At 44.1% G+C, this 24,754-nt stretch overlaps 1 protein-coding gene across 1 annotated transcript; it reads left to right on the top strand.

Annotated features, from left to right (window-relative positions):
* Nucleotides 1-2,147: 2,147 nt before the first annotated feature.
* On the top strand, nucleotides 2,148-5,996 carry LOC143339606 (uncharacterized). Its single transcript, XM_076760892.1, has 2 exons — nucleotides 2,148-3,810; nucleotides 3,850-5,996. Exons 1-2 carry the CDS (start codon nucleotides 2,587-2,589, stop codon nucleotides 5,392-5,394), a joined length of 2,769 nt encoding a protein of 922 aa, XP_076617007.1. The 5' UTR covers nucleotides 2,148-2,586; the 3' UTR covers nucleotides 5,395-5,996.
* The last annotated feature ends 18,758 nt before the right edge of the window (nucleotides 5,997-24,754 follow it).

Raw genomic sequence — 24,754 nt, 5'->3', positions numbered from 1 at the left:
TACAGGTTCCAGCCCCCACTCTTCCCAGCAAGAGGGAGGTCTCCTGCCCCTTCATCCAGATTTTCAACCACCACTGCTGCCACTCCTCCATGCTGTGAGTCGCTATGCTACCACTACCAATTGTCATTGCACTCAGGCACCAGCGTACCATGAGGGCAAGGGTGTGGCTTTCCACTCCAGACCTTCCCTTCAGGGTGGAATCCAGGAAGATGGCGCCCAGGTTTATTGGTCCCTTCCACCACCCAGAGGGTCATCACCCTCACAGCGTTAAGGCTGAGATTTCCACGTTCCATGAGGGTCCATCCCACATTCCATGTATCCCTGGTCCACTTATGCCCTCAGAACCACCACCTCAAGTCATGGAGGTCAATAGATTCCATGGTTCAGGTGAAACTAAATGCCCTCTATCTGTTGTATTTATGGGCAGCAATTTTCTTTGTTCAGTCATTATCAGATTCTGCACTGGCTGGTCCATTGAGAGCAGAAGCGATGACCTTAAGTAAGATGTTGGGGTTGGAAGAGGTAGGTTGATTTTGCCTCTTTTACTGCTTTCTTGTAGTTTCCCATTTACTCTATTCTTTATGAGTATTGTGGATCACTGCTGACTTTAGCTTCCTTTTGCATTCAGTTTGTCTGTATGGGCCTTTCAGATGATTATTTAGACTGGGTTAGTCAGTTATAGGTTTGACAGGGCTAGTCGCTTATTTTATCTGTCTGGGTTTATTTTGGAACAGAAGTTTTTTAATTCATCTAGATTATGTGAAAGTGTTGCAATGGGGGGAGAAAAAAATGGGAGAAGATGTCACTGAAGCAAGACTGAGTTACAGGGTGAGGTTTTAAAATGAAGAAGAGGGTAAAGGAGCATCAAAAATCACAAATTTGAGGTCTGACAAAGAAAGCTAAACATAAACCTACAGTATCTGAGCAGAAATCAGAAGAATGTGGAATGTGTAATCTCTTTATCTGATTGGAACAGACTGAATGATTCAATTAGATATAGGAACTCAGCAGACATGAGATAAAAAGAACAACATACATGACTATTAATGTTATAAAGAATAAGCACTCTATCCAACTTAGACAAAACAATACATAAAAGCTCAGAAAATTCTACAATAGAATTGTTATACCTGGTGATATACACAAGTAAGGGAGTTGGACCTATAATGAGATAATGAAATTACCAAAGGAAATAAGAGGGCACTAAAAGCAATGCTAATAAAGAACAGCTGAACCACCACCTCTCACACAGGGTTGACAAAGGTGGAAATGTTTAGCAGCAGGGAGTGTAGCCTCCACTAAGGCAACAAAGTCTGCTGGAATCAGCAGTGTCTCAATTACCAATTAATTAATTGAATTAGAGACTCAATTGTGAATAATCTGTTATCAGTGACCTTGCATTTAGGAGGCCATGTTTTTCTAAGTTGTTTGAGGGTAGATGGTCAGATACCCCATTGGGGTGGCGCAGGTTGGACAAATTAGCTCCCCCCTGAGGCCTTCTGGGGGAATAAAGCCCATTGTTATAGATAACTGGAATTGTAGAACCGGGTGGTGACCAGCAGTGGGATCACTGGGCAGTTCTGAGAGGCGAGGATGGCAGAAGAGAGCTGTCCATGCTGCAACTGGACCAGGAAGTATTTACAGTGTTGGGGCTCCACTCATTATTGTATGCATCTGCACTGGACTAACAATGGCTCCAGGTCAACAATGGGTGTTACTCCAGCTTCCCCAGCACCTCAACAGCAGGATAAACCCAGATGGAGGATTACAGGAGGGATTCCTGCCTCATTTGTTGTCATCCCAAATGACAGTCAAGTGCTCTAAGGGAGTGAGTGTGGAACAGTCTTTCTTGAGTTTAGGGGCAGGGATCTTCCTCATGGATCTGACAATATGTGGCTCTGCGATGACAGAGGGTCAAAGGAGGGTGGTTATTATTGCTGGGGAAGCAAAAGGACCTGCTGCCAGCAAGTCAATGAGTCTCTCATCCTCTCAGATAAATAACAAAACGCTAGAGATCTGGCCTTCAAGTTCAGCAGTGTTTTTTGAGTTAGTTGACAACATTGTACTCAGTCTGATAGAAAGGTAAGCAGTAACATTGGTATAAAAATGTATCAGCAAGGTTAGTTGTAGCAAGGCTGTTAGGGTCCTGTTATTTTGGTAGCCTTGTTCCTGTTTTACTTTGGTAGCCTTCCCTTGTGTGTCTTAGTTTCTTTACTTCCTGTAGGTTTCCCGCCTTTGTTAGGTTGATTGGGTCCACCTGTGTCTGTTTAGTTCCCCCCTCTATTTAAGTCTGTGTGTTTCTTTTGTCTTTGTGGGATCATCCTCTTGCGTGTGGTTTCCTTGTTCCAAGTGACTTTAGTGAGTATTCTGGCCTAGTCCTTGTTCTTCTAGTTTGGTTATGAGTTTGTTTTCCTAGAACTGCCTTTTGTTTTTTTTAGGATTTTGTATGTGGTGGATTTTGGTTGCCTTTATTTTTTGGCTGAATAAATTACTTGGACTGCCTCTGCTCAGCCTTTTTGTCTTTGTCAAGTCTGCACCTTTGGGTTCACTCCTTGTTTTTTCTCAACGACCACTAACCGTAACAGAATGATCCCACCACATCTGAACCCAGCAGACTTTTTTCCTCGTTTAGAGGAGACAAGAGAGGTTGAGTCTATTGAGGATTTTTTGGTTTTTTACGTTTGGGACACCTCCGTGGACCCACAGGAAGCGTGGGATGCTCTGACCTCCTTAGAAGCCTTGATATATAGCAAGGCCTGGTTTTGGAGCCATCCTGCCATGCCGAGGCTGTGGCATGCGATAGACTCCCTTAAATACATGCTGGAGGAGGAGTTACTTTGTAAGTCCGCAGTCTCGGCTCCTAGGCCATCAGACCCCCAGCCTCCTAGCCTCCCACCAGCTCCAGTTCCTGAGTTGTCAAGCCACCAGTCTGCTAGCTTCCTGCCAGTTCCTGTCCATGAGTCAGCTAGCCACCAGTCCGCTAGCTGCCTGCCAGTTCCCGTCCATGAGTCAGCTAGTCACCGGCCTGCTAGCTCCCTGTCAGCCCCAGCCCATGAGTCAGCTAACCACCAGTCCGATAGCTCCCTGCCAGTTCCAGTCTCTGGGTGGTCTAGCCACCAACCTGCTAGCTCCTTGCCAGTTCCTGTCCATGAGTCAGCTAGCCACCAGTCCGCTAGCTGCCTGCCAGTTTCCGTCCATGAGTCAGCTAGTCACCGGCCTGCTAGCTCCCTGTCAGCCCCAGTCCATGAGTCAGCTAACCACCAGTCCGATAGCTCCCTGCCAGTTCCAGTCTCTGGGTGGTCTAGCCACCAACCTGCTAGCTCCTTGCCAGTTCCTGTCCATGAGTCGGCTAGCCACCAGTCCGCTAGCTCCCCGCCAGTTCCGGTCAATGAGTCGGCTAGCCACAGATCTGTTAGCTCCCTGCCGGCTCCAGTCCACAAGTCGGCTAACCACGGGCCTATTAGTGGCCTGACTACTCAGGTCCATGAGTCAGTTAGCCAGCGGCCTACTAGTTCCCTGCCAGCTCCAGTCCCTAAGTCAGCCAGTCCCAGGCTTACTTGCGGCCAACTGGATACTGCCAGCAAGCTAGCTAGCCAAAGGCCTTCTCCCCTCCAGCCATGTTCGGATCTGGAGTTGGCAAGCTTCCTGCCTGAGGACAAGAGGTCTCCATTCAGGGGGACACGGCTGGCTTTCAAGACGTCCCCCACAGGAAGGAAGGGGGTCCGCAGGCATAAGGCCGCGAACAAGCCCAAGCCTCAGCCCCAGGTTTCCAGCTGCCAGCCGAAGCTTCAGCCTCAGCCTCAGCCCCAGGTTTCCAGCTGCCAGCCGAAGCTTCAGCCCCAGCCCCAGGCTCCCAGCTACCAGCCCGAGCCAGAGCCAGAGCCTCAGCTCCAAGTTGCCAGCTGCCAGCCCAAGCTTCAGCCTCAGCCCCAGGCTCCTGGCAACCAGCCCAAGTCACAGCCAAAGACACAGCCAGAGCCCAAGCTTCAGCCAGAGCTGCAGTTTGAACCAGAGTCACGGCCACAGCCAGGGCCAGAGCCCAAGCTTCAGCCCGAGCCAGAGCCGCAGCTGCAATCACCCGCTAAGCCAGAGCGGCCTCTGCAGCCACCCACTGAGCCAGAGTCGCAGCTGCAGCCACCCACAGAGCCAGAGCCTCGGCCACCACCACGGCCAGAGCCACAGCCACAGCCACAGCTGCAGCCGCTCACCAAGCCAGAGTCAGAGTCACAGCTGCAGCCACCCACAGAGCCAGAGCCTCGGCCACCACGGCCGGAGCCACAGTCGCAGCTGCAGCTACTCACCAAGCCACAGCCACAGCCCCAGCTGCAGCCACCCACCGAGCCAGTGCCGCTGCAGCGGTCATCCACCGAGCCAGCGCCGCAGCCACCTCCTGCTCCAGATGCCCCGTCACCAGCTCCCAGCCTAGCAGCCCTCTCGCCTGCCTCCAGCCCGGGAGGGGTCCGCCGTCACTGCCAGCCCCCAGAAGGTTGTCGCCTCCGCCAACGGCCTCCGGAGGGATATCGCCTTCGCCAATGTCTCCCGAAGGGATATCGCCTTCGCCTCCGCCGTCGTCCTCCAGATGGATCCCTCCTTCGCCGATGTCCTTCGGAAGGGGACCGCCTTCGCCAATGTCTCCCGAAGGGATATCGCCTCCGCCAATGTCTCCCGAAGGGATATCGCCTTCGCCTCCGCCGTCGTCCTCCAGATGGGTCCCTCCTTCGCCGATGTCCTTCGGAAGGGGGCCGCCTTCGCCAATGTCTCCCGAAGGGATATCGCCTTCACCGACAGCCGCTAGGGGGACTTCGCCTTCGCCGCCATCCTCCAGATGGGTTCCTCCTTCGCAGACGCCCTCCAGATGGGTACCTCCTTCGCCGACATCCTTCGGAAGGGTACTGCTTTCGCCAATGTCTCCCGGAGGGGTATCGCCTTCACCGATGGCCGCCTGAGGGGTTTCACCTTCGCCGACGTCCTCCAGATGGATTTCCCTTTCGCCAACGTCCTCCGGAGGGATATCGCCTTTGCTGCCTGTTCCCCAGAGGGATATCACCTCCACCGCCGTGCTCCAGAGGGGTATCGCCTTTATCTTCGCGGGCGACCTCCAGAGGGATATCACCTGTGTACTTGCCGACGACCTTCGGAGGGTTATCGCCATCGCCACTGTCCGTCCAGAGGGGTATCGCCTTCGCCTCCGTCAACGTCTTCAAGAGGGGCATTGTCTACGCCAACGTCTTCAAGAGGGACTCCGCTTTTGCCGACGGGTGCCAGGGGGATATCGCCTTGGCCAACAGCTCCGAGAGGGTCTTCACCTTCGTCGAGGGATTCGCCTCCGCCAACAGTCTCCAGAGAGGCTTCACCCTCGCCCAGGGTGTCCACCTTCGTCAGAGGCCTCGGTAGGGGTCCGCCTTTGCTGGCCATCAGTCTGTCCTCCTGAGAGGTTCCGCTGCTGCTAACCTCCCGCCCGCCCCCCTGCCCATCCTCTGGAGTTGTTCAAATGTTGTTGGACTCTGCATTGTGTTGTTTCTGGCATTGTTTTTGTTTTGTAGGGACATCTGGGATCTGTCCCTTAAAGGGGGGGTACTGTTAGGGTCCTGTTATTTTGGTAGCCTTGTTCCTGTTTTACTTTGGTAGCCTTCCCTTGTGTGTCTTAGTTTCTTTACTTCCTGTAGGTTTCCCGCCTTTGTTAGGTTGATTGGGTCCACCTGTGTCTGTTTAGTTCCCCCCTCTATTTAAGTCTGTGTGTTTCTTTTGTCTTTGTGGGATCATCCTCTTGCGTGTGGTTTCCTTGTTCCAAGTGACTTTAGTGAGTATTCTGGCCTAGTCCTTGTTCTTCTAGTTTGGTTATGAGTTTGTTTTCCTAGAACTGCCTTTTGTTTTTTTTAGGATTTTGTATGTGGTGGATTTTGGTTGCCTTTATTTTTTGGCTGAATAAATTACTGGGACTGCCTCTGCTCAGCCTTTTTGTCTTTGTCAAGTCTGCACCTTTGGGTTCACTCCTTGTTTTTTCTCAACGACCACTAACCGTAACAAAGGCTGCTGGCAGCAGACCAAGAATGAAGTGGAAAAAGGGTGAACAGGCTGTTGCTCAGGTGGTTACTGTCTTTTAGTGTCTTTTGGGCTCTGCATAGGAACTTCGTCTCACTGATACTCAGTACATAGCATAGGGGAACTAGGTCATGTAATGGGAATTCTTATTATTCATCTTCTCTTTACTCAATTATAAGTATTCAGAGTCTTAAAGCCAAATGAACAACCATGTCATATGATTAGGTGTGTGCGTGTGTCATAATCTGCTGACCATGTAACCACGTACAGTATGTAATAATGCATTGATTAAGTGAACCTTGTGTCCTGATTGTACAACACATTATGACGTGCCTATTGTGCTGACATTGTTCTGATGATAGGACAAAGTCATCCTGTCCACAAAGATAATATATTGTATATAATCTATCAACTTCTCCCTCAACAACCAACCAACAACCTTGTCTTCTTGTTCTTCTGGTGAGTAAATTCGGAATAGGTGAACAATCCTCACCACCTGGGGTGTGTTGTAATAGACGTATTAACAGGGCAGGTTTTGGAAACCGCTGTAGGATCAAGGAAGCTTCGGGTCTGGGACCCAGGGGGGCAGGTTTTGGAAACCATTGCAGAGTCTGGGACTCATAAGTACACCCCCTGTGCTGGGGAGTTTAGTAAAAACAACAAAGTCATGGTTAAATTTAAAAAAAAAAACTCTAGAGAAAAATAATTGGAAATATCTACACTTGATTAAAAATAACAACCCAAGGTCCTTACAAATCCACCTAAAAAGTAGAAGAAACTAGACTTCCGCTTCCGCCCACATGGAGTGAGCAGCAGATAGAGGCAGCTCCGTTGAACCTCGATAAAAAAACACCTTCTGGACCAGTCGAATAATAATATTTTTGAGAAAACTACTCTATAAACCCCTGAAACACAGAAATCCGCCATGAATAAGAACACCAGCTCAAGGTATATACAGAAAACTTTACAAACTCCACCGACCTCTTCACTGGCTGAAATGAAAGGCAATGTGGCGGGCCCCAAGGGGGAAGATTTACCAATCTCCGTGAGGACTACAAACTTATCGTGACGGTATGATGAAAGACATTAAAACACAAATTACTAACATGCATCAGGAAATACGTAAAGATATCTCTACCCTGCAGGATGAAGCCAAAGCTGACATTAATATGTTGTGTACTGAGTTATCACTGAAGATCGAGACGCTGCATAAAACCCACACCAAGACCGCAAACACACAGAAAGAGATGGAGAAGTCCCTCTGTGATGCTTCTGACAGGATAATGCAGCTAGGGAAAACAGCAGAAACTCTTTCCAATGATTATAAGAAGCTGAAGGAGAAGTGTATGGACATTGAAAATAGAAGCTGCAGACAGAACCTGCGAATAATCGGGATCCCTGAAGGCACTGAAGTAGGAAACCCAAGCCATTTCATGGCAGAATTTATCACTGAGGTGCTCGGCGAGGAAAACTTCTACTCTCCCGTCATCATAGACCAGGCCCACAGAACCCTTGCTCCGAAGCCGCGGAAAGGAGAATGCCCACGAGCCATGGTGGTTTGCCTCCACTATTACTCAGACAAAGAGAAAATCTCTGAGGTTGGCCGGCTGCGTGCCTCATTCAACCAGGTAAAGGTGAAGCTGTGCAACGCTGGGGTCCCTTACAGCCTATTCTACCTGGCTAGACTGGTGATAACAACTGACGGATCCAGGCACTCATTCACTGACCCGCAGGAGGCTGAAAAATTCCTGAACTCCAGCAACATGACCGTGACTGAGGACTGAGGTGATTATGCTTCCAGAAACCCTGAATTGGTGGAGACTGAGATCAGGTGAAACACATATTTACTCAGGGCATGTAAAGTTAAAGACGGGTTTCTTGGAGCTGACAAGACTTTAACAGGTTTACAAAAACTGCCTCTTAGGCAGACAGGTCCGATTGTACGTAAACTGTACACAGATTATGTTTTTATTGTTATTATTTAACGGTTCATCTCTCCTTTAACACCACCAAATCTTATCTTTGAATGGTCAGTTAAGGTAAATATTTATCTACTCATTCATCTGATTTATTTATGTTGCTATTTACTTTATGTTACAAACAATTTTGGGAGAAAGGAGTTAAATTTCATTTTTAATTGCTACTTTAAAAGGCAAAATTCTAGGCCTAAATTTTAAGTTATCAGTCTTAAGAAAGAATAAGGTGGTCCAGAAGGAATAATATAAGTGCTTAAAAGGAACTTAGTGGTAAGTCAAATGTCCTCTTTCCTCTCAAAGTTTAAGTGGACAGAACTTGTTCTTTTTCTAGGTTATCCCTTTGTCTTTTGTTCAGGTGAAGACAGAGAGGGGTTCGGGTTATGTTTTATGGGGTTAATTGTTTGTTTTGTCAGATTTTCTTATTTCAAGTGGAGGTCATGTGAAAAACATAGTACCATGGGTTTGTCTGTTATCAGAATACTAAGAAAGTCATGACTGTTAGGTAGTGCTTGTTTTCCTCCTCACCCTGTTGTTTCTGTGTGTTCCCTGCCCTCTTGTGGTCTTGTCCTGTCTCCCCTGTTCGTCTAGATTGGTGCATGGGCTGCACCTGCCGGCGACCTGTGCCAGCCCTGCCTCCCGCCACACCTGCAAGTCATCAGTCATCACTCATCTACTTCACCTGCCTGTATATAAGTCCGGCACAGTTCTCCAGTATTCGTGGAATCGGCTGCTTGTCTAAGTGGTATTCTACCAGTTACTCTTTTGGGATCTTCACTGAGTCTCTCCCTGAGTCCATCACTGTGGGTTACTCGTCCTGCTTGAGTGTGCTTCCAGCACATAACAGCACAGGAAAACATGGTCAATCTGTAAAAACAGTATCACAAAATTTGATCCCGTTACTGTTCGCGCTCGGCATAGAGCCTCTGGCCATTTCTTTACGAACAGCAAAGGAATATTCAGGAGTGAGAAGAGCAGGAACAGGGCACAAAGTATCTTTATATGCAGATGACTTATTACTGTACATAAAAAAAACCCTGAAAATTCGATACCAGCTATAATTACACTCCTCAAAAAATTTGGACTGGTGTCAGGATACAAACGAAATTTATCTAAGAGCATATTATTTCCCATCAATTCAGAAGCAAAACAAAATTTAAATACTTTCAGTTCTTACCCATTTGCAATTTCTAATCATTTTAAATATCTTGGGATCAATATTAGCCAGGAATTTTCGCATCTCTTTAAACATAACTTTTTGAAACTTTACGAAGAAACAGAAAATCTCAAAAGGTGGGCTAAGAACACAATTTCATTAGCAGGACGCATAAATATTATTAGAATGAATATCTTACCCAAATTTTTATTTTTATTTCAGTGTATCCCTATCCTTATAAATAAATCATTTTTTAAAAAGCTAGAATTCTTAATTTCCAATTACATTTGGAATGGAAAAACTCCCAGAATTAGAAAAGTGTTTTTACGAAGATCAAGAAGGCTAGGAGAGATGGGAATGCCATGCTTTCGGCTATATAACTGGTCATGTAATTCAAGATCTATGTCTTTTTGGTGCCAACCACAGGGGGTTGATTGGTCAAGGATGGAAAATCATAGCTGTCATCCCTCTTCATTACAGGCAATGGTCTATTCACCTCTACCTATATCTAACTTAAAAGTCAGAAATGTAGTAGTTTCACACTCAATAAAAATTTGTTCTCAGATTAGAAAATATTTTGAGTTAAAGGAAGGCTCTGTGTTGACTCCGCTGATTAATAATCATACACTCAAACCATCTTTCGTTAATTCAACATTTATCCAATGGTACCACAGCGGGATACACACCTTAAAGGATTTATATATTAATAAAACTTTTCCCTCATTCCAACAGATGCAGGAGAAATTTCATTTACATAAAAGAGATTTTTTCAAATATTTGCAAATCCGTAGTTTTGTTCAGAAAACATTTCCGTCCTTTCCTCATGAGCCCCCTGAATCCATCATGGAAACACTGCTCCAGTCCGACCCTTTAGAAAAATGATTAATATCCAAAATACGCGACACTCTGTTTCAAGTAGACTGTACAGCTACACTGGATCATCTAAGAGAAGCCTGGAGGGAGGATCTAGGTGTGGAAATCTCAGACAACCAATGGACAAAAGCCCAGGACAGTGTGCACTCCTAATCTGTATGCATAAGACATGGACTTCTGCAATTTAAATATTACACAGGCTACATCTGTCCAAACTGAAACTTTCTAAGATGTTTTCTTCAGTGAGTCCATCCTGTGATAGGTGTGGACAAGGTCCAGCCTCTCTAGCACATATGTTCTGGAGGTGCCCACAAATTGTCAATTATTGGAATAGGATATTTCAAACTCTATCTGAGGTTTCACAGAAACAGATGTCACCTGATCCAGTGTTAGCATTGTTTGGAGTGAAGCCTATTACTGTACAACTTTCAACTAACCAAAACAACATGAATCAGTTTGTAACATTATTAGCAAGGCGATTGATATTGCTTAATTGGAAGCAGCCAAAACCCCCAACCCATGCAGCTTTATTAGATGATGTAATGCAACACTTGGAGTTAGAATAAATAAAATACTCATTAAGGGAGAAGGATTATATGTTTTACTCTATATGGCAACGTTTTATGGATTATTTTAGCAAGAAAGACCCATGTAGGAGAAAAAAAACGGATGTAACATGACACATGACACACTTTTTTTTTTTTGTCCCAAATGTTTATGTATGGAGTCATGCATTTGCATTTCATTTTATTTTTATTGCATTCTGTATGTTTTGAAAAATGCAAAACCCCAATAAAAAGAAGTTAAAAAAAGAAGAAGAAACTAAAAATCTAAAACATTTTTTTTCCTCTCTCTTCTTCTTCTCCTTTTCCTTTTCAACAATGGGTTCCAACAGCAGTAAAGAAAAGGCATCTGAAAATGTACCTCTGATGTGTTCTCCCAATATTTGGTTTATGATCACAAAATATGGTGAACAAAGTACTGACCAAATTAAAATCTGGGTTCAGGAGTGTGGGTTCCCATGTACTGGCAGTTTTAGCCTAAACCAATTAGAACACCTGAGAGTCCAACTAACAGCAAAGGTAAAATCAGTCAGACAAAGCAAAAGAAAAAAGGAAAACTGTTTAAAGCAAATTGGGAAGCTTTTGATTGTTGGCTCACTGAAACCATCAGGGACAGAAAACAAAAGGCAGGGAAAGCTACACTAACTTCTGCATCTCAGTGCCTCAAACTAGAGTAGTAGCTGGAAACTTCCCTATAGAAGAGCAAGATTCACTCACCCAACATGGGCAAATGAAGCAAACATTCAATATAGACAAACAGTGACTGACCTCTGTGATAGAATCAGAACAGCTTTCCCTCTAAGACTGAATATGGGGAAGATATCAGCTTGCAGACAGGAGGAGAATGAGACTGTGTCTGATTATCTCACTCGACTCACAGAGATCCACAACACACACAGTGGCCTCCAAAGACCAGCTGCCATGGCGGGGGGGGGGGGGGGGGTGAACCCAGTTACCCCATGGGAGGCTCACCTGCGAGACCGCTTCATTAATGGCATGAAATCAGAAATCAGTGAGATGGTTAAACGCAACTGTCTGACATGGGACTATGGAAATCTTGAGACAGTTGAAAGATATGCCATACATGCAGAACGATTCCTGAAAGAAAAAAAGACAAAAAGAAGTTCACAGCTGGCAGACAGATTGCAAATGGCACAGCTCACAGTGTTGGAACACCAAGCCAGAGAGAGGGGTTGGAGGCGTGGACGCGGGCGAGGCCGAGGCCGAGGCCGAAAACATTACAAACAAAGGGAGAGGGGCAGGCCATGGGGCATCTGATGCTTGTTTTACGCGTGGAATGACGGGACACTGGACTAGAGAGTGTCCAGAAAACAAGGTAGCTGAGACCGAGGCAGAGGCCGATTGACTAGGGGCGGAGCAGAGGACATTGACGGATTCATCTGGTTATGACGCAACGGCTGAGACGGCAGACCAATTCACACAGCAGATAAGTAAAAATGTATCCACTGACATGCCAAACACGACAGAAATAGACACACACAGCAAGCAACATCTTGTCACAAGTCATTCAACATCTGAAGTCTACACAAAAAACTGGTGAAGAAAGAATTTCTGAAATCTATACAAAATTCTCACACGAGGCATACAAGAAAATGCCAAAATACACACTCACAGTTGAGGGACAAGACATCACTTTTGGTAGACTCAGGTGCTACAGAATCAGTTATCCTGCAGAAAGATATCAGCCCAACCCCAAAACTAAGTGGCAGGTATGCAAAGACAGTGGGCGCATCAGGCACTCACGTTATAGAGTACACAGCCCCACTCTCGTGTCAGGATAACGTTGAGGGAAAGCTTAAACATTCATTTTTGCTGTCAAAACGCTGTCCTGTGAATCTGTTAGGCAGAGATTTAATGTGTCAACAAGGCATAGTTTTGGTTTCCACTCCCCAAGGTATTGTTGTGATGAAAATTCCCCAAGCAAATTCCTTTGTTGAATACGGTGGGGAAGACCTAGTTTACGCTTATCAGTGGAAGATTCCAGACACTACACTCAACTCTGTCGACAACACACTGATGCAGGAGGCCAAGACACTCACTATAGGCACACACACTGACATCATGACATCACAAAACCTGCACTGCAGGAGTGAGTTTGAGGAAACTTGGTATCAGGCAGGTCACAACAGGGACACACTTGGGCTATATTGGATATACTGGACTCTATACTGGCCGCCTTGTGTCTGTGAGGGAGAGAAGGGTGTGGCTAACAATAGGGCCACACATTTCTCAAACTCACAAAGAGGCAGGCACACTGAATACGGGGGTAAGCTGAGGTGCCACGGCTGATGAGATGACGCCAACGAATATACAGTGGTGCTGGAGGGGTGACGGATGTAGAGGAATTCGCAGCATATTCCTGTTCACTGCCACCATCGTCCTGCTACTGCTCCTGCAACAAGGCACATCTCAACCTACATCAACAACAGGGGTGCGAAAACTCGAACAGCAGCTGCAGAGCATCCAACTGCAGAAGGAGGAGAGAATTGCTGCTGGAGTTTACTCGCTCCCCACTGAAGCCTGTGGAAAATTCCTGGTACACTGTAGTACTATCAACAACCAGAAGAATACAACAGCTGCTATGTCTGCACACAACTTCCTCACGGAGTGGGGGACGCAATACCTGCGCCACAATACCACGACCACTGAACATTTCTGAGACCCTGGGCGTCATGCTAGCCTTCACCCTTGGGGTTTCCCTGCAGAACAGAACTGTGACAGACATGACTAAGAGCATTAACATGTGCAACATCAGCGTCACCAATTATGGAGGTTCAACGGCTAGATTCTGGAACATGACACAAGTGACACAACACGGAGTTCACCAATCTATCATGACAACAAACCCCACCCAACAACAAGGAACTGTCTGTTTCACTAGGAAATGCTTCACTGAGCAGGAGCACTTTCTGGGGATATCACAGCGCAAGCAGACAGTCATGGCCACCTGCAGGGCATCATGGGAAATGGTAACACAACCTCATGCAAAAACAGAACACCATACATCATACATCGCTTCTTTGAATCTGACAGACACTGTCAGCCTAAACCGCCCAGGCAACAACAATCCTGTGCTACTTCTGCCAAATGGGGATGGCTATGGATCACTGAGAGAGCATGTCTGGGTGTGTGGACAACATGTGTACCAGTCTCTTTGTCCCGGATGGTGTGGCACCCGCTATCTTGCAAAGCTGGTGTCATCTGTAAGGCAAGGCAAGGCAAGGCAAGGCGACGCAAGGCAAGGCAAATTTATTTGTATAGCACAATTCATACACCAGGCAATTCAAAGTGCTTTACAGAGGCATAAAAGTACATTAAAATCATACATTTCAAAGAAAGAAAGAAAGAAAGAGATTAGAAGAGAATTAAAAAATAAATAAATAAATAAAATACAGTTAAAGGAAAATTAAAAACAGAAGCCAGTAAAAGACAATAATTTAGCATTAAGAATGATTAAAGTCATTGAGCAAATATATTTACTTTAAGTAAAAGCTGTAGCAAATAATAATGTTTTCAAGCCTGATTTAAATGAGCTGACAGTTGGTGCAGACCTCAGGTGTGCAGGGAGAGTGTTCCACAGGTGAGGAGCATAATAACTGAAAGCTGCTTCACCTTGTTTGGTTCTCATTCTGGGAACACACAATAGACCTGTCCCTGATGACCTGAGAGGTCTGGATACTTCATATGGAGTTAATAAATCTAAAATATATTTCGGTCCTAGACCATTTAATGCTTTGTAAACCAACGGTAAGATTTTGAAGTCTATTCTTTCACTCACAGGAAGCCAATGTAGTGATCTGAGGACTGGTGTGATATGGTCCATTTTTCTGCTGTTTGTAAGGACTCGTGCAGCAGCATTTTGAATCAGCTGTAGTTGCCTAATTGATTTTTTGTTTAGGCCAGTAAAGACTCCATTGCTGTTACTATTCTCCCCACACTAAGCCACTTCCACACTCACTACACACACTACTACATACCACAAAGAGCAACGGCCTTAGTGTCATCTGGATTTTCTGCCCTCACCCCCACTGTCCAAGGCATCCAAAATGTGGCACTGAACAGAACAGGATGGCAATAGATATGATGTTTGCCAGCCAAGGAGGAATCTGCCACATTATAGGTACGGACTGTTGCACTTACATTCCAGACATCATGGACAACATGACTCATGTTGTATCACACCTAAATGACCTGCTGCATGAAGACCAAAGACTCTGAGAAATGGAGTCTGTCTCTCTATTGCTGAAAATACTGACACCCTTGCTCTATTGCTCTATTCCTGACAGTATTTATGGTTGTAATCTGTTGTCACTAAACCTTTAAGTTTAATGTTGCACTCGTTAATATTAAAGGGGCACCAACTTTCCTCAGCTCAGAAGGATTTTATTTATTATTTCTTTTAATGCTTTCAATGAATTAATGGTAGATCAGTCTGATAATCTGAAGCATAAATTCTTGATACAGGGATCATCTATTTCCAGCTCAAAAGGACACTGTCTGACAACGACTTAAATGAAAAGAATTATTTATTTGACACAATAAAGAGAATGGATATGAATAGTGAATAATACGACAAATAATATGGATGATATGATGTAACACAAATGGATGAAAAAACTAGAGCAAAATAATAGGAGAATGAGTTTGGCAATAGTGAGAAGTCGTTTTGAAGAAAAATGGGGATGGGAATGTAATGTTAATGTCTTGAATGAATGACTAAGCGAGTTCAATGAGACTTGAGATTGTTATAGCCTTCAGACACTAACTCTTTGTTCAAAACCACATAAAATGCTTACTTTTCTGCCAGCAACACTCCGGTGGATATCTGCTTCGAACTGACGCGAAGGGGGCCCCAGGCTGTCACTCGTGTCTCCGGTCTGCTCTACAGTCCAACGGGGTGGGAGCCAGTCGAACAAGCGGTGGTGAGCCAATCTTGGACAGAGATGTTTCAGGGGTCTGGACCTCCAGTGTCGGCAACAGGCGAGGAGTGACTTTTCGATGGTTATTTGACCCAGACCAATAGGTTGAGGCTGGCTGCAGGACTCAGTCCAAAAAGGTTGGTGGCCATATGGCAAAACTTCTAGGCTAATAATAAAATTTAGAGTATTTTCGATGGCTGGTTAAAAATATCTACAAAATATTATTACGTGATTAGGCTTTAACTTTGAAAAAGTTATGTGGCTTAACGTGGTAAGCAAAAATTAAAGTTACACGAATATTGAACAACTAGAAAAAAAAAGTTTTTCTGAATAAAAGAGTGGTATAAAAGAGAGCAACTAGACTCAAAATCTAAACTCAACTAGAGGTATAAAACAAAGACCAAGTAAAAACGTGAGAGTAACAAAAAAGTAATAGGAAACAACAATTAAGAGTCAACTAAGAGAGAGCAAGAGATAACAGATAAGTAACTGAGTAAAGCCTGGTTTACGCTTCTGCGTCGCGTCGACGGCGTAGCTACGGCGTCGACGCAGACCCCTACGCGGACCCTACGCCGTAGCCTGACGCGCACCTCCAAAAAATCCTGACTACGCGTCGAGGACTGTGATTGGTCCGTTCAGAACGTAATTTTCGGTTCAGTCGCAGCCCTATGGTCGCAGCACAACAACACCGCCATTTTCAAAGTTTCTGTGGTGAGAGCTACAAGAAAAAATGGACCAAGCCGAAGAAAGAATTATCGAGGAGGTACGCAAGTGCGACCACCTCTACAACTCCTCTTCGCGGCAGCAAGAGCCCCCCGAAACCATACAAAGACACAGCCACACCCCCCTAGCGGCTTGGCGGTGAATTGCGGAGCAACGCGTTCCCTCGACGCAGAACTATGAATGCTCAGTGACGGCGTAGGGTGTACGCCGTAGGTACGCCGTCGCCGCGATGCAGAAGCGTAAACCAGGCTTAAGAGAATAAGAGACGGATATATTTGGCGCTCCGGGGAAGGTCTGTGACAGACAGACCTTTTACGCATGTGGGATGATTTACAGGTGAATGCTGTGATTTCATCTTATAGAGAGAAAAAATTAACTAATGATAGCATGCGATGGACTCATCTGCTTCTCAATATGGTCAATCACATGTATTTTAAAATATCAATTTTCAATGACATTTCAACATCGTTCACAACATGCGTCAGACACTTTTTGATTAATAATGACAACGTTCTTCAATACTCTTACTAACACTACTCAACCCTCCACCGCCTCCACCCTCAACTGCACTCACAGCAGATCACTTTGCTTCCTTCTTCACTGATAATGTTTTGACCATCAGCAACCAGTTCTCTGAGCCTGACCTACTCAGTATGATACCACCAGCTAACAAAGCCTCACTCTCCTCATTTCCCATATCACAGAGGAGCAAGTCTCCAACCTTCAGCTTGACTCTCGCCCCACCACCTGTCCACTGGACCCCATACCCTCTGAACTCCTACAGGCCATCTTGCCCACACTTATCCCTGCTGTAACCCACATGATCAGCTCCTCAATTACAGCGGGTGTGTTCCCCACTGCTCTCCGCTGGTTTGAGTCCTACCTCTCAGGGAGATCCTTTGCAGTATCTTGGAGGGGAGAAGTGTCCACATCCCACTGCTTGTCCACAGGGGTACCACAAGGGTCAGTGCTTGGACCCTTTCTCTTCTCAATATACACCACCGCACTTGGTGCAGTCATCCACTCCCATGGCCTCTCATACCATTCATATGCTGAAGATACCCAGCTCCTCCTTTCGTTCCTGTCAAATGACCCCACGGTCTCGGCTCGGATATTGGCATGCCTCGCCAACATCTCGGCATGGATGAAGAAATGGCACCTTCAGCTTAACCTGTCAAAGACTGAGCTCCTTGTCATCCCAGCCAGTCCCTCTATACAACAACAGATCAGTATCCAGCTTGACTTGGATCTGTTCACTCCCGCAAAATCTGCCAGAAACTTGGGTGTCTTGATCGATGACCAGCTAACTTTCAAAGAGCATGTGGCCTCTGTTGCTCGGTCATGCCGATTCACCCTGTACAACATCAGGAAGATCAGACCCTACCTGTCTGAGAATGCAACACAACTCCTAGTACAAGCGCTGGTAGTATCACGCCTCGACTATTGTAATTCCTTACTGGCAGGGCTCCCAGCATGCTCGCTAAAACCTTTGCAGATGATACAGAATGCGGTGGCTTGTCTGGTATTTAACCAGCCCAAACAAGCGCATGTCACTCCGCTGTTCATATCCCTCCATTGGCTCCCAGTTGCTGCCCGCATCAAGTATAAGTCCTTGATGCTTGCATACAAAATTTCCACCAGAACCACTCCAACCTACCTGAACTCCCTCATTCGGGTTTATGCTCCCTCCCGCTCACTACGCTCTGCCCAGGAACGATACCTGGTGCTGCCACCTCCAAAAAGCCCTAAGTCTCTAGCTATACTCTTTTCTTCTGTGGTTCCCAGGTGGTGGAACGAGTTACCAAACTACATGCGTTCTGCAGAGTCCCTTGCAATCTTTAGAAAAAGACTAAAGACCAAGCTCTTCACTGAACACCTTGCTCTTTAAAAAGCTCTATCAACTCTATTTTACACTACTTCGTAGCGTTGTCTTTTAGCACCTATGTCCAGTTGGACCAGAAAGTTGCGTTAGGGCACTTATTCTTGTTGTTCTCCCCCATCTAGAATCTTGCTTGTGTTGCACTACTAGTCTCTAGATGGCAGAATGGTTCCATGGTAGAAACTCAGACAAACGCTCTAGGAGAACTAAGATCATAGCTTTGTCATTTTATAAGATAGAAACACGGGAAAAGCATTGATATCATACAGATTATGTGTTTAGTACTGTAAGAGCATCCAAAGTTGAATCAAACATATAGATTGCATTATCCTGGTGTGATAGAAAAGAAAGCACACAGACACACAAAACTGTTTGCTACAGAAATGTCTGATTTACAACTCGTCAGTACTATCTGATTTTGGAGGTTCCTCTGAGGCCCAGCAATTATCCATTCAGATGGTCCTATCGCCTTTATCTGGTGTAGCTGTAAAGAAAAAATTAGCATCTCCATGAAAAACACTCTAGGTAAAAGGTAACCTTTGAAGTTGAACTGTCTGTGTCTCTCACTACCCTGAAGGAATGGGGGAAAGATGCTCCAAGCCAGACATCTCGTCTCTCTCTCTCTCTCTCTCGTCTCTGAATTAACACCTTCCTGTAAACAGTCCAAATGGTCACTAACTCTTTTAAAGTTGGGATGTTTTATGACTCCACTTCTCCTGAAGAACCGGGTGGTCAGTTATAGGGCAAGTCTCACTGTAATAGGTACCAGTGATGTCCTCTGTGGTTTTAATCACCTACCGCAGTCTTCCTGTCCTTTCCTGAGCACATCCCATGCCAGTTTGTAATGTTTCCAGTCAGTGTGATTTGTAGTGCTCTTCTATGAAAGTTCAGTTAAGAACTTGGCACAGGAATTTTGCCTTAATAAGTTTCCCTAAGTAATATAGTTGTTCCTGAGCTTTGTGTGATGTCCATGATTCAATTCAATTCAATATTTCTTTATTTGTCCCGCGAGGGGAAATTCCAGGTAATGACAGGTTGTCTAGGAATAGGAAATTCCAGGTAATGATAGGTTGTCTATGATGTGGATTCCCTGGAACTGAAAACTGTGCATCTGCTCCATCTCAGCAGTCATTAACAATCAGCTCTGTGGTTTTGTTCACTTTAAGCAGTAGGTTGTTCTCTGTCCACTGCCCTTCAAGATCATTGATTTCCTCTTAATATGAGTTTTCATCTGTTTTTTTTTTTTTTTTTTTTAAATCAAGCCAGTGATTGTGTCATCGGCAATCTTCTCCAAATCTTGGATTTCAGTCATGAGTGTACAGTGTGAACAGAGGGCTGAGCACACAGCCATGGGGTGCTGAAGAGGTCAGCAGATGAGAGGGAGAGTGGCAGCAGAGAAGAAACAACGAGTGTGACAGAGTCATGAAATTCCAATCTTCTATAGCCAATGAATATCAAAATTCTGCAAAAACACCTGTAGCTGAATAGTGAAATTAAAATTAAATATATATATTTTTTAACTGTACAGCATTTCTCTTATGGAAAATTTTATCCCTTTGTACATTGATCAGGCATTATTTTTTGCTTTTTAACCACAAATTCTGATTTAATGATGAAACTGACAGATGTGTTAACCTCATGATTGGAATAACACTAACAACATCGTCTATTTTACAAATGTCACACACATATACCACTGTTAAGGTAATATAAAATGAGATAAGAGAAAACTTTATTCATCCCATGCCAGGGAAATTAAGTTGTTACAGCTAGCAAAACATTAAACGACTATGCATCAACTATGCATAAGTACATTATGTACAGATTATAAAAAAACTGTTTTACTTGATGTTTAACTTGACTTGTTAATGAAAATCTACCGGTGTTGAATTGCTCTTCAGAAAAAAATAACAATGAATTGCAAATATGGAATGCTGAAATTCAAATATGGATAATAAATACAGTGTTGGACTGTTGTACAGTTGAAAAAATATACGACACATTAAAAATTGCAGAAGATGTAATGGCTGTCTCCATATATTAGTGTAAATAACAGTAGGTTTGTGTTTGTGTTGAAATAGGAAACAACATCAACACAGTGCTACATTAAATGATGCTGGAGTTAAACAGTCTGACAGCTGTTGGAATGAAGAACCTGCAGTACCATTCTGTCTTACACAGTGGATGCATCAGTCTGTTGCTGAAAGAGCTGGATGCAGGGGGTGAAAAGGGTGCTAACATCCTTCTCTCACTCACCTCCTCGATGGTGCTCAGAGGACAGTCCAGGACAGAGCCAGCTCTCCTGACCAGTTTGTTTCCTCTTTTTCTGTCCCTCTCAGAGCTCCCACAACCCCAGCAGACCACTGTACAGAAAACTGCAGATGCCACCACAGAATCGTAAAAAAGTTTTAATCAGTGTCCTACATACTCCAGAGGACCTCAGTCTTCCTAGTAGGTGGAGATGACTTTGGCCCTTCCTGTACATGACATCTGTGGGTTTTTTTTTGTCCAGTCCAGTTTGTGGCCTGTGACCTGCTCCTTCCAGCTGCTGTTGTGCTGGCTGAGACCATGCTGGAGAAAAATGCAGCGGAGAAATTAAAGACTGTGATTAGAGACTTCTTCTCTAAAAATGGCCTCAGCTGGAAATTCTGCAGCAACACCTGCACGGATGCAGCTGCATCAATGACGAGAGGACTCATAGCACACATTAAAAAGGAAAACCCCGACATAAAGTGGACTCACTGCGCGATACACAGGGAGGCATTGGCGTCCAAGAAAATGAGCCCTGAGTTACATGACATTTTGAACAACAGTGTCAAAGTCATCAATTTCATCAAGACAAGACCACTCTGTGAAAATATGGGAGCTGAACACACATAGCAGCTGCTCCACACAGAAGTGCGCTGGCTCTTTTGAGGGAGAACACTCAACTGGTTGTTGGAGTTCCGATCAGAAATACATACCTTCCTGATTGAGCACAAATCCAACCATGCCACCTTGTTTCAGGACACAGACTGGCTGGCAAAGCTGTGCTATCTGGCAGATATATTCAGTAAACTGAATGAACTGAATATGTCTCTACAAGGCAAGGACACCAGCATTTTAAATCAGTATGACAACGTGGGTGGCACCCTGAAGAAAGCAGAGCTGTGGAGAAGGGCCTGTGAACTGGGAAATATCACCTGCTTTCCTCAGGTGGATGATTTTCTCTCTGGTGAGGATGTGGACAAAGCTCCAGTCAAGTCGGTCATAGTGGAACATTTGACCAACTTTATTCAAGATTTTCATTCCTACTTTCCTGACATGGAGGAGAAATCTGCACAGCTGGATTGGGAGAGAGACCCATTTCTCTTGTCTGAAGCAAACAGAAGCAAACTACCTTACACTTTACAGGAAAAACTCTTGAAAGTCTCACTGTGGCCTCGAGATGAAGTTTGCCACATCCACACCTACACAATTTTGGGTGTGTGTGAAGCAGGTAGCACCCTGACCTGGGGCAGAGGGCTTTGGAGCAGCTAGTACCCTTTGCCTCCACATATTTATGTGAGGCCTCCTTTTCTGAAATGGCTGTGATCAAAACAAAGCAGAGAAACAGACTATGCCTGGAGAAGAGTTTGATCAGAGCAGTTGACTCCCTGCAACCAAGACTGACCAAGATCCTCAGTGAAGCACGAGGCCAAGTTTCTCACTAAAACAATGCAATCTTCAGTGTGGACAGTTGAGATGGCAGTTTTATTTTGATCCTTAGAAATGTTATTTTTTGTGAACATTTTCTGTGCACAAATACATTAATGATTTTTTGTGTTTAATTGTTGAGTTTAAAACAGATCTTTATTATTAACCTAAAAGGCAAGGCAAGGCAAGGCAAATTTATTTGTATAGCACAATTCATACACCAGGCAATTCAAACTACTTTACAGAAGCATAAAAGTACATTAAAATCATACATTTCAAAGAAAGAAAGAAAGAAAGAGATTAGAAGAGAATAAAAAATAAAAAATAAAATAATAAAAATAAAAAAATAAAAATAAAATAAAAATAAAATACAGTTAAAGGAAAATTAAAAACAGAAGCCAATAAAAGACAATAATTTAGCATGAAGAATGATTAAAGTCATTGAGCAAATGTATTTACTTTAAGTAGAAGCTGTAGCAAATAATAATGTTTTCAAGCCTGATTTAAATGAGCTGACAGTTGGTGCAGACCTCAGGTGTGCAGGGAGAGTGTTCCACAGGTGTTTGTTTGGTTCTCATTCTGGGAACACAATAGACCTGTCCCTGATGACCTGAGAGGTCTGGATACTTCATATGGAGTTAATAAATCTAAAATATATTTTGGTCCTAGACCATTTAATGCTTTGTAAACCAACAGTAAGATTTTGAAGTCTATTCTTTCACTCACAGGAAGCCAATGTAGTGATCTGAGGACTGGTGTGATATGGTCCATTTTTCTGCTGTTTGTAAGGACTCGTGCAGCAGCATTTTGAATCAGCTGTAGTTGCCTAATTGATTTTTTGTTTAGGCCAGTAAAGACTCCATTGCAATAGTCCAACCTACTGAAAATAAATGCATGAACCAGTTTTTCCATGTCTTCTTTGGACAGACATCCCTTAATTCTGGTTATATTTTTCAGGTGGTAGTAGGCTGATTTGGTAATGAACTTTAAATGCTTGTTAAAATTCAGGTCAGAATCAATAATTACGCCAAGATTTCTAGCTTTATCTGTTGTTGTCAGTGACATGGCATTAAGGTGAGCACTGATCTTTGACCTTTCATTTTTGGGTTAGGGTTCACTTCTGTCTTATCTGCATTAAGCTGAAGAAAATTCTGGCACATCCACTCATTGATTTGATGAATACACTCACTCAGTGAAAGTAAGGGACTGTAGTCATGTGATGGCACAGAAATATAAAGTTGTGTATCATCTGCGTAAGTATGATAAGAAATATTATGATGCTCCATAATCTGAGCTAGGGGCAACATGTAGATATTGAAAAGAAGTGGTCCGAGAATGGACCCTTGTGGCACCCCACACATCATCTTTTTCGTTCAGACACATGTTCACCAATTGACACAAAGTAGTGTCTATCATGTAAATAAGATTTGAACAAGTTTAGTACAGTGCCAGTAAGTCCCATCCACTTTTCCAGTCTGTCAAGAAGTATGTCATGATCAACTGTATCAAAGGCAGCACTGAGATCTAATAATACTAAGACTGAGGTTTTGGAAGCATCATTATTCAGATGTATGTCATTTAAAACTTTGATAAGTACAGTCTCAGTGCTGTGGTGTGGACGAAATCCAGACTGAAATGCATTAAAAAGATTGTTCTGTATGATGAAAGCATGCATTTGTTGAAAAACAACCCTTTCAATAATTTTTCCTAAAAATGGAAGATTTGATATTGGCCTGTAGTTACTTATCGCTGAAGCATCCAGATTAGTCCTTTAACATTTTTAAAAAAGTTTGTTGGCAGAGTATCAAGGCAGCATGCTGTGGATTTTAACTGTGATACAGTTTCTGTCAGCCTTGTATGATCTAGAAGGTTAAAATGTGCTAGATTAACTGGAGAACAAGAACGCACAGATGGACTTATCATGTTGCCTGAGCTGGAGCTGCACACTGTTTGTCTTATCCTTGAAATTTTATCTGTAAAAAAGGTTGCAAATTCATTGCATGACTTGTTGGATAGCAGCTCAGGAGGGACTGATGCTGTGGGGTTTGTCAGTCTATCCACAACAGAAAACAAAGTGCGGGCATTATTACAGTTTCTGTTGATAATCTCTGAGAAGAATGCTTGCCTTGCCTTCTTTAGTTCATGGTTATAGGTGTGGAGACTGTTTTTGTAAATCTCATAATGAACCTGGAGTTTGGTTTTTCGCCACCTGCGCTCTGCCTGTCTGCAGACTCTTTTCTGGACTTTGACCAGTGTGGTGTTTCTCCAAGGTGTCTTTTTCCTTCCTGATAAAACTTTTGTCTTAACTGGGGTGATGGAGTCAATAATAGTCATAACTGGAACTGAAACTATTTACAAGGTCATCAGTTGAAGCTGAGGGCAGTGTTGGTGATGGTGTAAAAGACTGAGTGAAGACTGCACAGGTGTTATCATTAATATAACGCTTTTTGATTACCTCTGTTCCACTTTTGTTAAGAATGGCAGGTGTGGCCATTTTAAATGACACACAGTAATGATCAGAAAGAGCAACATCCGTCACCACAACCTCAGAGATATTAAGCCCTTTGGAAATAACCAAATCTAATATATGCCCCTTGTTATGTGTTGAATGTGTTACGTGCTGAGATAGGCCAAAATGATCCAGGATGTTTAAAAGTTCTTTAGCACATCCATCTTTGAGATTATCAACATGAATGTTGAAGTCACCCACTAACACAACACAGTCAAAATCAATACAAACAACTGACAGTAGATTGGCAAACTCATCGGAAAACTTTGCATTGTATTTTGGAGGCTTGTAGATGGTTACGAAGACTGATCGACAGGGAGACTTAGATTGAATGGCAACATATTCAAAAGATTCAAAGTGACCATAAGAGACTCTACTGAATTGAATGCTATCATTAAACAAAATGGCGACTCCACCTCCT

This window comes from Chaetodon auriga, chromosome 21, assembly GCF_051107435.1.
Source record: "Chaetodon auriga isolate fChaAug3 chromosome 21, fChaAug3.hap1, whole genome shotgun sequence".
Classification (NCBI taxonomy): domain Eukaryota; kingdom Metazoa; phylum Chordata; class Actinopteri; order Chaetodontiformes; family Chaetodontidae; genus Chaetodon; species Chaetodon auriga.
The sequence above is the reverse complement of the archived record's forward strand: the minus strand, read 5'-3'. Positions and strand labels throughout refer to the sequence as shown.

Bases quoted from the DNA above. Each gene is read 5' to 3' on its own strand.
- LOC143339606 (XM_076760892.1), top strand. From the start codon at position 2,587: ATGATCCCACCACATCTGAACCCAGCAGACTTTTTTCCTCGTTTAGAG. The intron at 3,811-3,849 runs GTTTCCAGCTGC...CCCCAGCCCCAG, and splicing joins AGCCTCAGCCTCAGCCCCAG to GCTCCCAGCTACCAGCCCGA.